Below are 16,634 nucleotides of genomic sequence, written 5' to 3' on the forward strand. Positions count from 1 at the left end.
TGGATGGCAAAGAGTAAGTGCCCGTTTGGATTCACGTTTTGGTTGTCACGTTTGCGTTTTTCTTTTTTTTTTTTCAACGCTTATGAATAGTAATCGGTATTGTTTATGCACGTGATTACACTGTGCTGGAGACAAAGTTACTGTTCAGCACTATTCATAGGACCCACAAGCACTTTATTCAGAAAAAAGGGTCCAACATTATTCACACATTTAAAAATTATTTTGCTACAGTGTTTTCAGTTTTCAGCAATAAGTTCTATCCAAATGGACCCTAAGCCTATTTTTAAGCTTACCCACGGGTCCAAGAGATGGATTTTGTCAAATGGGCTTGAAAGAATCCATGAGCATGTGCATGCCAAAAACATTAAAAAAAAAAAAAGGCACTTAACTAATCTGTAGTATTATCAGCACAATTATCTCAAACCATGAAAAGCATCTTGACCAACTAACGAGGTTCTTCAAATTTAGCAAATTCGTAAGAGGTAATTTCCCCCAAAAGGACATTGTATGCTAGTTTGGCTAACCAGATTATCCAAAATTGGTTGTGAATTATATTGTAATATCCAAAAAAGCTCACAACTCAATGTTGCCATTATCCCAAATATCCATCAACCAAAAGTTTCGATTCTTATTCAAGATGGGTATCAGACATACGAATGGCCTGTTATAAAGCAATGTCCTAGAGCTATGCATTAATCAGACCTCATCTACCTCACCGACCATATTCATACCTTTATTTTAAGCCCAAGCTTTTGATTATATGAAGCAACTTACTTCAAAAGGTGCTTACTTGTGTGTATGGTAGTACAAATAGTGCTATCTCTTTCAAAGTCATCGTCTCCTTCTTTTTTCTCAATTGTATTGTGATTATAATTACAATGGAGTAGGGATTATTTTAAATTGATGTCTCCCTTTTGCGAGTAATTATCTTTAAGCGTTTATTCACAATGCACCCCTATTTTTTTGTATTAGAGTAAGTAATGGGGGGACTGCCTTATAGTTTTGATGAAAGGAAAATTAGTTAGCCATTCGTCCATTCTTGAGTGTTAGAAGATCTAAAAATGAAAGTCACACTAACAAAGAGTACCATTGTGGTGCTGGCCTAAGTTTCTCTGACTCAAAAAAGTAGGAAACGCAATAATTTTAAAGGTTTTATTAGTCATTCATGAGTATGATCTAAAGCTTATATAAGAGTTATATTTGACTATCTTCCCTTGATTTCCTACATTTCTCATAACTAAAATGTGATGGAAGACCTGAGATTAATACGATGAGGCATGAACCACAGAGCTTCTGCCTATGATTTGAGATGTTTGGTAATGGGGTGAAGATCTTATGCCGAAGAACCAGAGTTTCATTAATTGCAACTTCATTATTACTCCATCATTCAAACATTCGAACGATTTAAGCCGTTTGAGTATTTTGGTGTTTGGATAATTGATATCCATCAATTATTATATTATATTATAGAGAGACTTTTCTATTTTTGGTTTAAATTTCTTTTTTCTTTTCTTTTTTGGTTTTCATAGGTTTGAATTTTAGACCTGAATCATTTCCCAGAAAAAAAAAAAAAAAAAAAAAATTTAGACACATGAACAAAACGACGCCGCATAGTCGTCAACGCCCACGCTTGACACCGACAGGTGGCGCCTTATCCATCTCTCTCACTCCCAACACTTTTCTTTGCCGCTTCTTTCATTTCATTTGAGCTAAAACCAAAAAAAAATGGCTGCTGTTGCTGCTTCCATTTCTTCAACGAGCTTATTCTCTACCTACGCTCTCGCTCGCCCAAAAACTCACAACCCTCAGCCTCACAAGCCCTCCAATTCCAATTCCAATTCCAAGAGAAAGCAACAGCTACGAAACCCTAACAAGTTCAAGACCCAATCCAATCGCTTCAAGTCCCCGCCGGAGCCGATTGTTCTCTCCCCCGGCGGCGAAGCCACCACCTACACTCGCCTCCCTCCCAAGGAAGATTTCTCAGTCCCTTCTCTCAATCTCTCCTCCGTAGTCAAGCTCTCCGACTCCGCCTTGCCGAAAATCCAGAATGAGATTCCCGATTTGATTAGCGAAGACGAAGAAGAAGTCGAAGAGGAAGGCGTGAATGGTAATTTGAATCTTAATTATGGTGAACTTGAATTGTTTGAGGATGATTCCGATGAGGAAGAATACGAATCGGAAGTGGAAGAAGAGAGTGAGGTAGTAGGGTTTAAGAGAGGCAAAGGCGTAAATGTTAAAGATCGCGATGGTGTTTATAAAGGAATAGTCAAGGAGGATGGAGTTTCGGCGAAACTCTACGTATTCGACGACGACGACGAAGACGATGGCAAATCCGTGAATATTTATGACACCGATGGCGAATTCGAAGAAGGAGAAGTGAAGGAGAAAGGAGTACCGGCGGTGATGCGGTGTTTCGACCGCGCGAAAATCTACGTCAAGGCAGGCGACGGCGGAAACGGCGTCGTCGCGTTCCGTCGCGAGAAGTACGTGCCGTTGGGAGGTCCGTCCGGCGGCAACGGAGGCAGAGGCGGAAACGTGTACGTGGAAGTCGACGGTTCGATGAACTCGCTGCTGCCGTTTCGAAACAGCTTGCATTTCCGAGCGTTGAAGGGGAGCCACGGGCAGGGGAGTTCGATGGACGGTGCGAAAGGCGAGGATGCGGTGGTGAAAGTGCCGCCCGGAACGGTGATTAGGGAGGCTGGTAAAGAGGAGGCTTTGCTTTTGGAATTGTTGCATCCAGGGCAACGGGCATTGTTGTTGCCCGGCGGGAGAGGCGGCCGAGGGAACGCCTCGTTTAGGTCCGGGACTAATAAGGTGCCAAGGATTGCTGAGAATGGCGAAGCCGGCCCGGAAATGTGAGTGCTCTTTTGTTGGATTAAGATGCTGCATTGTTTTTAAATGTTGATTATTTTGTAATGGATAGATAGGTTTTTAGGAACTGCAATCATGAGTTAGGATTGTAATCCTCAGTTCACATTTGTGCATATTTGACACATTTTAAACTGAACATATGGCTGATCACAACTTTGGTGATGTAATGGTGACTGATCTTTTAAGTGGGGGATAGGGATTGGATAGTTGGAATTTAGTTTCTGTTCTTGTGTGCTTGAATTTTGTTTTTGGTTTGATGGTGAAAGTAATTGTAAATTATTTGATATACTAGTTACTTTAGCTCTTAGTTTGTGGCATATTTAAATATAAAAAAAAAATTGACAGAGTTTTCCTTCAAATTGTTTTGGATGAATTTCCTCCAACCTATTAGGTGGCGATTCATAAAACCATCCATGTGCATTAAATCACATGACGTATTAAATTATTAAAATAAGTTATATGACTTATTGAATAGGTCATGTGACTAAAAGTACATGTGGGTATTCCTTTGAAATGCCACCTAATAGGTTGAAGGAAGTTTTCTCCAAACTGGTTTGGAAATAAACTGTCCTTTGAAAAAATGCACCTAAGGTCTATTTAGGGTCTAAGGGCAGCCCTAGCGTTAAATCTTGAGAAGACTGCTTGACAAACATTAGCATAATTGACCTTGGACTTTGTTTGTGTGTGTGTGTGTGTGAACAGTGATGTGAATAATGACAAAATGTCAAAATGAAGAGAAAGGGGATAGAGAATGAGAGAAAAAAAAAAAAAAAAAAAAAAAAAAGAAAAAGAAAAAAAGAAGTAAATTTGCCCCAATAATCAAACTTTCAATTGTTCTATTAATCATCTGCAACTTCTTTTGAGTACTAGTATTATTAGGACTTCTAACTAGACTATTAAACTAAAAACCCATTAAGTTAATAAAAGACCAACTTGGACTCAGGAATAAATCTAGGCTACTTAGAATCTCTTAAATAATTATAGACTCAATAAAATGATCAAAATATCCTTTAACTCACAGGATTTGCAGAAATTAGAACCCAAATTAAAAATTGTCTGACCCCTAGAATACTTATAAAAAAAAATCCAAATTGAAAACTATTTTAACCCCTAGGTACGTATAACCAGAAGTTATGACTGTACAATTATTGCTTAAATTGGACTTCACACATTGACCCAATAAAATAAATCTTGAATTGATGAATTTGTGAAGTATAACAAATTAATCTTCCATGGCTACATCAATAGTGGAGTCTTGAATTTAACCTGCTGTATTTTTAGACTTCCAGGAACACTTTGGGTTCTTGATGGTGTGATGCAAAAATGAGCTCAACAAGTTTGTGAAGGCATATGTTTGAGAATTATACATGAAAGCATAAGGGTGAATTGCATGTTAAAATAAAAGTGGGTCTTCTGTGTAGTCTTTACCTTAATTTACTTGTGAATTTTGAGTTTGAATAATTGGTAGTTGTTACTTGATCCCAGATAGTTTAAATGAGACTTAGTTGCATCAATCTTTGTACTTCGTAGAGCTTGAAGGAGTTCTTGCAGTTCTTGACTTACCTATACACATAAGCCCCAAGCTAGGGGTAGTTAATATCTCTATGTGATGGTCACTCTCTCCCTCTCCCCCCACCCCTCACAATATACTCAGTAGGAATAATGGTGTTCTTGATCAGGTGGTTGGAGTTGGAGCTAAAGCTGGTTGCAGATGTTGGAATAGTGGGTGCTCCAAATGCAGGAAAAAGCACACTTTTGAGTGTGATAAGTGCAGCACAGCCAACAATAGCAAATTATCCCTTTACAACTTTACTTCCTAATCTGGGTGTAGTTTCATTTGACTATGATTCTACAATGGTTGTGGCGGATCTGCCTGGTTTACTTGAAGGAGCACACCGGGGTTTTGGTTTAGGTCATGAATTTCTACGACATACTGAAAGGTGTTCTGCTCTGGTACAGGCTTTCTATCATGAATCGCCACTTTTTCAATTACAAAGTAATCAAATATTTAAGAGCATCATTACAGAACATGCATAATATGAAAACTGGTTTGTTGTACTTTAATCTTTTTATTAATTATCATCATCATCTCATCTCATGTTGTGGGCCAATGGATAGACATTTGTATGCTCCTGATCTAGGTTCTTAAATTACCTTCTCTGGATTTATTATTGTTATGATTACCCTTCCATCTCTAGCTTTAAAGCATCATTGAAATCATTAGATTGCTGTTTGTACTTAGTTCCACTAACGAAGTAAGAGCGCTCAATTCCTTCACTGTATTTCACTCATATTGGCATCTCATCACCATCAGCCCCTTTTCCAATATAGAAAATAAAAGGCCCTGATCTATGTTTCAGTCTTGTAGTTAGTTTGCTCCACACCGGTGGACATGAATTAAAGAGAGAGAGAGAGGGGTTAGGTGTTATGAAATCTTTTGTAGACTAATAGAACTTTTGTTACTTTTTAGGTACATGTTGTCGATGGCTCAGGACTGCAGCCAGAACTTGAGTTTGATGCGCTTCGACTTGAGCTGGAACTCTTTAATCCTGAACTTTCTGAAAAGCCTTATGTGGTTGCCTACAACAAAATGGACCTTCCAGAAGCATATGAAAAGTGGCCATCATTCAAGGAAACGCTAGAAAATCGTGGGATCAAACCTTTTTGCATGAGTGCAGTGAAAAGAGAGGGCACTCATGAAGTGATCTGCGCTGCTTATGAGCTTTTACGGAAGAGTAAAGGGGAAAAAGAGGAGTTTGAAGGTTAAACTTTTATCTTTGTTTCATTCATTAAATTTATTACCATATTTCCTCAACCATGTCTTAATACTTAAATGCTATCTACATGTAACAATTTGTATTCCTTATGTGATACATAGGTTGTTTTCACAAGTTCATTGCACATGTTTCAGGTCCAAAAGATCTGGTAAATTTGAACCGTATAGCTGAGATGGTAAATAAAAAGCGAAGTGCCTCTATTAATGACTTTGAGATCCTTCACGACAGCAGTTCTAATACTTGGCATGTAGTTGGATCTGGATTACAGCGTTTTGTTCAGATGACAAACTGGCGGTAGGTTAACGATTACAACTTTTCTTATATTCCTTTTTGTAAATTTCTTCCAGTCCTTGTCTTAGGCTGACCATTGAGTCTGTCTTGCCTTATTTTATCACATTTTCATCATTTTGTGGAGTTTAAATTTTAAATTATAGAGCACGTAATGTCATAACATAATACTGAAGAATGAAAATGCAGTATGCTGCATATATTTCCTATAGTCATAGCTTCAAACTAAAATCGACTTCTAGTTTTCATGCAAGGTAGTGACGTTCAGGCCAGACAAAGTAATGGCATAAACCCTTAGTGGTCAGTTTTGGACATCATTTCTCTGTCTCCAGTGGAGATTCAAACAGTAATGCCTGAGCTCTAACCTGCAATATTAGGCATGGTTGGCCATTTTGATTAGAAAATAAAATGGATAAATTATAATTCACTTCCATGTGGTTTGGCCTTATCACAATTTAGTGCAAAACTTTCAATTGATTCATTTAACCACTAAATTTTGATACGGACCATACGGTCAAACAACATGGGGTATAAATTGTAAGAAAGTTAGCAGGGTGGAAGAAGTTGTATTTGTCAAAAGGTGGCAGATTGACATTGCTTAAAAGCATGCTATCTAGCCTCCCTACTTATTTCTTATCTCTCTTCACCATTCCTACACATGTGACGAACAAAATTGAGAAGCTGCAAAGGGACTTCTTATGGGGTGACACTAGGACACATTTGTTGGGTCGGGATAAGATGTGTATGCTTATTGCTAATGGCGGTTTGGGTGTTAGGAAGTTGACCACCTTCAATAAAGCCTTACTTGGAAAGTGGCTTTGGCGTTTTGGGATCGAGGAGAATATGTTTTGGAGGAGGGTGGTAGCCTTGAAATTTGGGGAAGAATGGCGGGATGGACCTCTAAGTTGGGAAGGGGTGTTCATGGGTGTGGTTTGTGGAGAAGTATTCGGATGGGATGGGAAGTGTTTTGCAAAAATGTCCACTTTAAGGTTGGGGTGGGGAATAGAGTGAAATTATGGACAGATAAGTGGTGTGGAGATCTTCCTCTCCATTTGGCTTTTCCAATATTGTACACCTTTGTTGCAAACAAAGAAGCTTCTGTAGAATCATCTTTGTTGTGCCAAGGAGTGGGGAATAGGAGAACTTGAGATGTTCATTTCATCTGGGGTCCTAATGATTGGGCGGCAGATGTGGTGGATAATTTCTTCCGATTCTTGGCCTCCAACTTACCTCTTGTGACCAATGGGGATCAGATGAGATGGAAGTTGACAAAGAACGGAGATTTTACTATCCGCTCATATTATCACAAGTTACATGGTTCTTTTTCCATTGTGTTTCCATGGAAAGGTATTTGGAAGGTTAAGGCACCCCGGCGTGTCTCTTTCTTTGTTTGGATAGTGACATGGGATAGGATTCTCACAGGAGATAACTTGAGGTTTAAGGGCTTTAACTTCGTTGATTGGTGTATTATGTGTCGTTGTGGGGAGACAGTGGATCACTTGTTGTTACATTGTGGAAAGGCGTATCGGCTGTGGTGCTTTGTCTATAGAACCTTTGGGATTTCATGGGTCCCCTCTGGTACGGTGTCAAATCTTCTTTTTGGCTGGTGGAATTGGTTGGGGAAGGTTTCATCGCACATTTGGAATTTAGTTCCATTGTGTTTAATGTAGTGTATTTGGAAGGAACGCTACCTGCGGACATTTGAGGATTTGGATAGATTCGATGCCAAATGCTCGCTATCTTTTCTGGTTCCCTGTATGATTGGGCTAGGACTTGGGAACTCACATCTAGTGATTCTCTTCCTTTATTCCTTAGTTCTCTCCTTCTTTGTTCTTAGTGTTTCTTTTCTTTTTTGTTTGTGCTTTTCTTTCTCTTATGTACGCTTGATATGCTAGTGCTTCTTTGCATTTAGCAGTTTTTGGAATATACATATTTCTTAACTATCCAAAAAAAAAAAAATTGTAATTTTCCCAAATGAAATTAATGGTTTTTTTAATTATATTTTTTGTTCAGTACCTACCAGGGACTGGATCTTTCACAGATATACACCACCTCATCCATCTTTTTTCCGGATGGGATATTTTTGGGTGCTTTTTCTTTTTCTTTTTTTTGGGGGGGGGGGGGGGGGTGTGTTGTGTTAGAAAGTATGTTTAAATTGGTTGCATTAACTGAAGAAGTTACTAAGGCCTGAGTATTGAAACATAGGTTCGCAATGAGAATGATATTCCTATTTTAGTTGCTCTTTGAGTTGTTTCCATGTATCGGAATGTTGTGCATGCAGATTAAATTTAAATGTTGTTTCTTTGTTTGAACCTCATTAATTGCTTTGTATGCTCTGCTCCAAGGATTTGGACAAATTTGACATCAATGAAAAAAGAGATTTGCCAACATTGGTCTGCACAAGTAGACTCAATGCCTTTTATCACCACTTCTAATTGCAATTCTTTATTTGATTTGACATCTTTCATTTTTTTTCCCACATAAAAATGTTTATATCGCAGTATGCTTGACCTACTGTATCAATATTGTCCATTAAAGGGTCAGATGCTGTCTCTGCCATGTTTCGGATGCATCATGTGAAAATATGTTTACATTTGGGTCAGGTACATGGACTCTGAGATAAGATTTCAACATGTTCTTGAGGCTTGTGGTGTGAATAAGTCTCTCATCAAACTTGGTGTCAAGGAAGGTGACACAGTGATTATTGGAGAGGTCTGTTTGTACTGCCTTTTGTATTTTTGTTAACAGCAAATGTTCCTAGTCATTGTGATGCCTCACCCTAGCACAAAGAGCAATGCTAGAGACAAAATTTTCACTATATTGTTCACAACTTGCTAAGCTGGCCTTTTGGGATTAGAATAACCACACATGGGTCCACCATCTATACCATTTTGATAATGCACCAATCACAATAGGCCACATCAGCAGTTGTGAAAAAAGTTGTCACTAGACTTATTGCAGCACAAAATGATGTACTTAAACATCCAACCACACACACAATTGTACAAATGACAATGCCAACATGGCAAGCTTCTGTCATGATTTGTTGCTGCTGACACCTTAGGGCCATGTGTTTCTAGTAAGACACAGTCAACTACTTTTAATTATTTCTTGGGAGTATAAGTGGCCTGTTATTTATACAAACAGCTTTGTCATGATGATAGGTGACAGCATTTTCATTTTTAAAGTGAAAACAAACAATACGAACATTAATATAATTTCTTAGCTAGAGTAAATCTTATTCATATTATTTTATTCAAGGCCAAACTCCATGATCAAATTGAAGCTCTTTTTTCAAATTTGCATTATTGGTAAAACTTAAATGGCCATATGTTCTTTGCTGCCAGATGGAGATGGTGTGGCACCATTCTGCCAACATTTCTGGTCTATCAAATGTGAAGAAAGATTCAGTTGATTCAATCAAATGGCCTCAATGGAAGTAACTCACACGTGTTCCATTACTGCTAATTGAATGTTGGTAATGGCAGGGCATAGCCCAGGTAACTTCTTTGTTTCAAGAGTAATTGTTTTCCAATAAGTGACAAGAATTAAATCAACAATATGTTTATTTCCTGGCCATTACTTGTTACAATTTAGGAATTATGAAAATGATGGCTCTATGTTAGCTAACCATGGCCGAGGCAAAGAACCTTTGCCTTTATCCTTCCATTGCTGGCTACAAATTGTGAAATAAAAATAAAAATTACCAGTTTGGCATTTTCAATCTGTGGTAGTTGTGAAACTGATGTGCTGTGCTAGACAAGGGGCAGATGATGCTGAATGCTACCAATTTTACCGACACAAAGGATGAGGCGGTTGAAAGCATACTAGAGTAGCTAGAAGAACAGAAGTTTGATGCAGATTAGTCACCAGTTAGCATTTCAGCATGACATGATACTGCATTTTGTAGTGCTTAATCATTAAGCAAGATTCCTGAAGCTAATGATCATTTTGTAAGTTCTATGCAACGCAGTAGCTGAAGCACACGTAGACACTGGATGAACAACCAAGCAACTTTATATAATGAAGTTGCTCGAACGCACTTACAACTGCAATCCAATTGGCGTCCTTTCAAAGGTTTGTATTGAATCTGTAAGATCATTTCGTAAAATAAACGAAAAAATCTGAAAGCTTAACGTGTGTAATAACAAATTAATGATATTATGTCTGTGAATTACATACATCCAATAGAGTGGTTCAAATTATTTTCTTTTATTTAGGGTGTAAAAAAATGGTTTAAATCTTTCAATAGTATTAATAAATCAATGAATCGTATGGGCTTCAACAACTGCCATGACATTTGGTTTTGGCATGAACCCTTCAAAGATTACCGCTAAGCTTCCACTCGAAAATCAGCTTGGGCTGATTTTGAATCGGTAGTTCTGCACTCTTGATAGGTAGGTCTCTTCTCGGGGTCTGTTAGTCTATGTCAATCATCTATGATCCAATTATATCAGAGGCGCCATTGAAGTCCAAATTCGAGCGAAAAACATGCACACATTTAGATGTTATGTATGACATTCCTGGTTATGGAGTTCGTTTTTGTTGAAAAGACGTTCATGGAGTTGAAGCAGAGTTGTTAGAAAGTAAAAACATAAATTCAGTTGGATATATATTGAACCCGTTATTATTGTGGCATGCTTTCTAGGGGAGTTCTTATTCTTATATAATTATCGATGGGAAATAAAGGTACATACCGCAACTATAAGAATCGCAAGTAAACATTACATTTAAAATTTTTATAAAAAAAATTATATTCTAATTCTCTAATCTTATAAGGGCCTAGTGTATAAAGCCAACACAAATGAAATTTTTTTTTTTTATTATGTATGAAAAGATATATTTTATTCTTAAAAAAAGAAGAAAATACATTTGTGAATGTTTTTGCAGCTGGAGGAAAGATATCACAAATCACAGAGACATGTAGGCATCATGGGACAAGTGAATATAAAATTCAAAATATTACAAAGAGTGACCTATAATATAGTGGTGACATCGAATATTTTCAATTGGAGGGGGTCAATTTTTAAAACTTTTTTTAAAATTACTTGTTAAGACGTTATTTTATTAGTCATGCTAATAATAAAAGAAGATCTTCTTCTCACTCCAATCTTGAGCAAAGAATATCATATTGAAGATGAAGAAATCTCATAACCAAATGAAGTGTCCATTTGGGATAAGCTGAAAATTTCAGTTAATTTGTAATTTCAGTTTATTTTTGTTATTATTCATAGATCCCACTTAGGGGTGTTCACCAAACCGCAAAAGCTGTACCCAAACCGCCCGCAAAATAGCATAACCGCACTGCAAGTAATAGTGCACTGCACCACACCTTCTCTATATATTAATATATTTATTCATTTTTAATATTAAATATATTATTAATAGTTTAATAACCTTAGTTTTCAAAAAAATAAAAAAGTTTGATAACCCTAGCAAATGTTGACTAGAAAAGTTAGCCCAAAATAAAGAGAAATTAGCTCAATAGTTTAAAACTTGGCCAAAAACAAAGGGAAAAGTTAGTTTTGGGCTGGATAAGAAAAACCCAAAATTTGAAAAAAATACCGACTTCAAGCCGTTCAAACCACATCTTATCTATTGCACCGCACATGTGATCGCAAAAGTGAAGTCTGCATTGGACATGTGACCGCAAAAATAAGGTGCGATGTAGTTATAGTTTTAGTTAAATTGCACTGCAAAGTGTTGTGCTAAAAATGGCCCAAAATCATACCACATTGCACCATGAACATCCCTAATCTCACTGCACTTTTTGGTACTATTCATAGGTCCCACTATACTATTCAGCTAATTTTTATCTTTATCCACAATATTTTCAGCAATAAATAAATAAGTTGTTTTCAAATAAACCTGAAGTCAAAGTATCTTCATTTTTTTCTCCTTGTGTGTGTGTGTGTGTGTTTGTTTTTCAAAAAAAAAAAAAAAAGTGGGTAATTATCGCATATTGCTTAAGAGAGTGTGCTGTGTGTAGAGTATAGTATAACTTGTTTTACCATCTCTTAAAAATTATGATAAATTTTAAGTAGATTTTGTAATGTGTCTTTGTGTTAGTATTGCATTAACTACCTCTTCTTTGTTATTAAATCGATAAAATTTACCTACAGTTGTCTAAGAGAATATTTTTACAATTTTTGTCTTGAAATATTTCTATAATATTATTAGGATTATAGAAGTTAAAAAACCTTAAGATGATTAAAACTTGGCGGAAGTATATACCCTGCGTTTCACAAATTTGAAGGTTTCGCATGAGGGGCATATGTGCATTTAAATATATCCATGATAATCTAAAGAGGTTATACACCTTTTTAAATTTTTATTTAATCTAAAATATAAAATTGATCAATCTCAAATTGATAGGCACTTCTAAGTCCATCCCAGATGTGTCTCATGCATGTTAAAGCCAATTCCACTACATTATGGATTAAATTTGGGTTCAATCCAACTGGGTACAGTTGAAACTGAGTTTGTGTTAAATGAGTTATTATTTCTAGGGGTTGGCATGTTTTTTTGACCTCTTGGTCAATGCACGGGTCCTCTCTCTTTTATCTTAAAAAATTAAAATAGATTAATCTAATAATTATTTTTATAAAAATCAAATATCCTAATTTTCACGTGGTTTATCATAAGATTAATAATAACATCAACCAATTACAACCACAATGAAAAAAGAATCCTTTAAATCACAAAAACATTAAAAGACAAATTAAATCATATGGTGAATACATGTATATATATATATATATATATATATATATATATATATATATATATATATATATATATATTTGTTGTGTTTGTTTATTATATTGTGTGTTGTATAATAAACGAACACTTTATAATAAAGTCTATACTTTTATAAAGTTAAAATATATTAATTAATTAATCATTTATCTTATCATTATTTATGTAATACAATTCAACAAATCTAACAAAAAAAATTATCAATTAGAAATGTGTTTATGATATTTAAAATCAAATTGTTGGTAGTTGTTGAGGTTCAAAATGTTACAGGTATCAAGATTTAAAGCAAATGAGCCCTAAAAAAAATAAATAAGAAAAAGCCAATTTGTGAGCCAAAGCCCATTAAGAATGGGCAAGAGGAAGCCCAAGCCCATGAATAGGTAAGTTTTGGGCCTTAGAGAGGAAAGAAAAAGGTAAGGGAAGTTTGGCTTAGCCCTATGTAAAAGGGGGTTATAGGGAGCCCAGGCAGAAGAAATGGATTGAACTAAGATACCTTGGAACTACCAGAGCTAGGGGGATCCTCAGGAAGAGCTGAAGGAGACCAACCAGGATGTGGACGGCACAAGGAGGCATGCCCCATCAACCACCCACAGCCCAAAAGAAGGCTATGCAGCAGATGGTGGCCAAGGACCAATACTTGATAAGAAGAACCAGAACCTCGGGCAGAGTAAAAAAGGGTGAACTATGAAAAAAGGTGGCTGAGGATTTTTCAACATGATAGGGAGGAATCTACCTATTTGAAGAAAAATGACAAAAGGTGAGGTAGTAAAAAAGGGGCTCTGAAAAGTCTCTTTAGAAGTTTTGAGAAAATGAATAAAAGCCAGCCCTATTAGGACCCCCCAAAAGAGGAAGGTTAGCTAAAAACTTTTAGAAGGGAAACCTTAAAAGAAGAATGCAATGAGAAAATAAGGAAAGTACCAGCCACTAATATTGCTGACACAACATTAGTTCTGATACCCAAGATAGCAAAAGAAGGGAATCAATAGCACACCAAAAAACCCTAGAAAAGTACTATAAAAGAATGATTAAGTCATCAGCAAAAGTCATTCAACAACTATTAATCAGAGCATAAAGAGCATCAGAGAGACTCACTAAACTTCAGAAAAATAGAGAAATAAGAAAGGCTTTGTGAAGGATCCTGTAACAAGTGTTTAAGGATACACTTGGATTCAAGGGGATATAAACCTCACAAGGGGATGCAAACCTCACAAGTCTTGGAAGCCTGAAGCCTAGAAAGAGCTATCCAAGTTTGTGATTTTTGAACTTATTTGAACATCGTGACATATCCTAGTGAGAAATAAGGTCCAATGTACCTAAAAAACTTAATATAATGACTTATCGCTCTATTTTCCGAGGATCCTTGACGTTCTTACTTGCATTTTCTTCATAATTCTTTTACTATTCCTCGGACACTTATTTTACAATATATATATATATATATATATATATATATATATTTACATATATATATATATATATATATATATGTGTGTGTGTGTGTGTTTTAGGGCCCATATTTATATATAAAACATGATGTATATGTGTTTTAGGGCTCATATTTTGTGCACAAATTGGTTTGTAATCAACCCAATATAGATGCGGCGAACCAAACCCAATCCACCATCCAACAAACATTATTATTTTGGGAGGCTCATGATTCTTATTATTATTTGGGCTTGGTACTATCCAAAATAGGAACCCATAGATAGTAAAAGTTATGTTTCGATTGCATAGTTCTTATCCGTATCATGTATTGCACAATGCTAATGATTATGCACAAAAGAAAAACCCTAATCATTAAGTTGCTTAGTGGTTTAGACAAAATATTGGGTTTATTCTATTATTCAAAGATTAATGTGAATACTCTAACAAGTTTAAAACTTTAAATCCAATCATGTCAAGTTCACTCTCTTTTTTTTTTTTTTTTTTTTGAGAAAAATGCCAAGTTCACTTATATATCAACTCTTAGCCAACTTTTTTTCTTTTAAATACATTACTCTTTGCCAGCTTGTTTGAATTTATTTGGGCATTTAGTTTGTTGCACGAAGTATTGAGTGCTTGCTAGTGAATGAAGCTAGTGTCAGTAAGCTAATAGGCTGAGAGCGTAGCTGTCCAGTACGTGAGAGCGACAGGTAAGTTGATGAGTGATATTGTGTACACTATAAAAGCCTACTGTGTTTCAGTGAGCGAGCAAGGGCAAGGCATTGCCATGTCTAGCTACTTCTGGTGAAAGTACTACCCGTACTTGTGTAAAAACAGTACCCTTGTCATTTCACTTTTCATAATAAGTACGTACGTTTTATTCACTATGTATTCTGAGTAATGTTTAGAAATGCAAAAAATTTCACTATCAACATGATGGTAAGTTATGATTGAATTACAGAATTAGTACTACGCATTATCCATGAATGATAATACCATTATATTGCTTAATAATTGGGTTTTACTTATGTATGTCGGCAAATATTAATAAAAAAATTTAATTTTTTTTATAGAAAAATTAAAAATTGACTAATTTTTTTTAACAATTTTTTCAAATTAGATATTTTAACAATTTTTTCCCCCTTAAAAGAATTGGATAGCATTTCTCAAATACACTCTACCCATATATATATTTTCCCTCTTTGAAATGATTAAATCTTGTTACACATTTACAATCGCACCCACTCCCTTCAAATTATATTTTCAGTTAACTAAATCTTGTTCCACATTTATTGTTGCACACACTCCCTTAAAATCGTATTTTCAGTTAACGTGTCATTCTATATCCCGTACACAAGTTGTATAACACTGTAACTATCACCCCTGCCACTTGCGCATAGAAGCGATTATTACAAAGGGCATGTAGATGTAGTGTGGGATTCATTCATTCTTTTCTTACCGAACACAATATAATCCTTCTTGCTGCTGCATATAGTTGAAACTTTGTACGTGGATTGGTAACTAGTAAAAATCTCGTGGTTTGTGCCCTAAAAGGAGGACCAAACGTACGAGAGGGTCACTCACTCTTCTTCTCAACTCTCTCAACCATCCAATCTTAATCAAAAAACCCATCCGTGATGAATCTTTGACTACTCTTTCTTCCTAGATTCGCTTTCACTGTTTCTTAACAATACATAGATTTATTAGTTATTACATTATTCAAATTCTCACCCTCCATCCAACCAGAAATTACGCAGTGAATCACGTTATTTGTCCATTATTTTACTAAAAGACTTTTATCGATTTAAAATTATTGAGTTTATTTATTTTTTTATTTTTTTATCATAAACCGACTCAGTAATTTTAAACCGAACAAAGTTTGGAGAAAAACCTTTTAAATTCTTTATATATCTTTATATTAAGTGTAAATTTTAAAAATCTAACGGTTGAATTGCATATTTTTATTATATCCTCCATATTTACAAAATTTCAAAAAAATCAAAATCAATTGTTATGTTATTAAAAAAAGTTAAAATTTCAAGTTTTGTAGTATAAAATTATGTATAAAAAATAAGTTTACGAATAAAATAACAAATAACATCTGAATTGAACGAAATTTGATATACATATTAAGAAAATAAAGAACATAAAATTCAATGATTAAATTTTTAAAATTTATAAAAATAAAAAAATATACATAATAAATTTTAAAAGTTTATCTATGAACTAATTCGAAGAAAATCATTATTATTTTAAACACATGAATTGTTTTTAGTGAAAGGATGAACAAGGGATTAGCCGACAACTTTATAACTTCTCCCATCGAACCTCGTATCCATAATTATACGGTGCTCCGCGATTCACGTTCAGATCTTTGACAAGTACTCAGTACATTAAAAAACGGTAACTACCATGAAAGTTTTAATATTAAAAAAGAAAAAGAAAAAAAAAAAGAAGAAAAAAAGAAGGAATACTTATTATTATACGTTCAATCTGGGTGTACAAAAAACTCAGTAG

At 35.3% G+C, this 16,634-nt stretch overlaps 1 protein-coding gene across 6 annotated transcripts; it reads left to right on the forward strand.

The window, feature by feature from the left end:
• Positions 1–1,684: 1,684 nt before the first annotated feature.
• LOC142625785 (GTP-binding protein OBGC, chloroplastic) lies at positions 1,685–10,151 on the forward strand. 6 transcript variants are annotated; one of them, XM_075799499.1, is made up of 7 exons: positions 1,686–2,855; positions 4,551–4,824; positions 5,342–5,633; positions 5,783–5,942; positions 8,540–8,648; positions 9,284–9,436; positions 9,671–10,151. In XM_075799499.1, exons 1-6 carry the CDS (start codon positions 1,726–1,728, stop codon positions 9,377–9,379), a joined length of 2,061 nt encoding a protein of 686 aa, XP_075655614.1. In that variant the 5' UTR covers positions 1,686–1,725; the 3' UTR covers positions 9,380–9,436; positions 9,671–10,151. The 6 variants fall into 6 exon arrangements, with proteins under 6 accessions (XP_075655617.1, XP_075655619.1, XP_075655618.1 ...); XM_075799500.1 differs by having other exon boundaries at positions 9,696–10,151; XM_075799501.1 differs by having other exon boundaries at positions 9,707–9,843.
• The last annotated feature ends 6,483 nt before the right edge of the window (positions 10,152–16,634 follow it).

Source organism: Castanea sativa, chromosome 2, assembly GCF_040712315.1.
Source record: "Castanea sativa cultivar Marrone di Chiusa Pesio chromosome 2, ASM4071231v1".
NCBI lineage: Eukaryota > Viridiplantae > Streptophyta > Magnoliopsida > Fagales > Fagaceae > Castanea > Castanea sativa.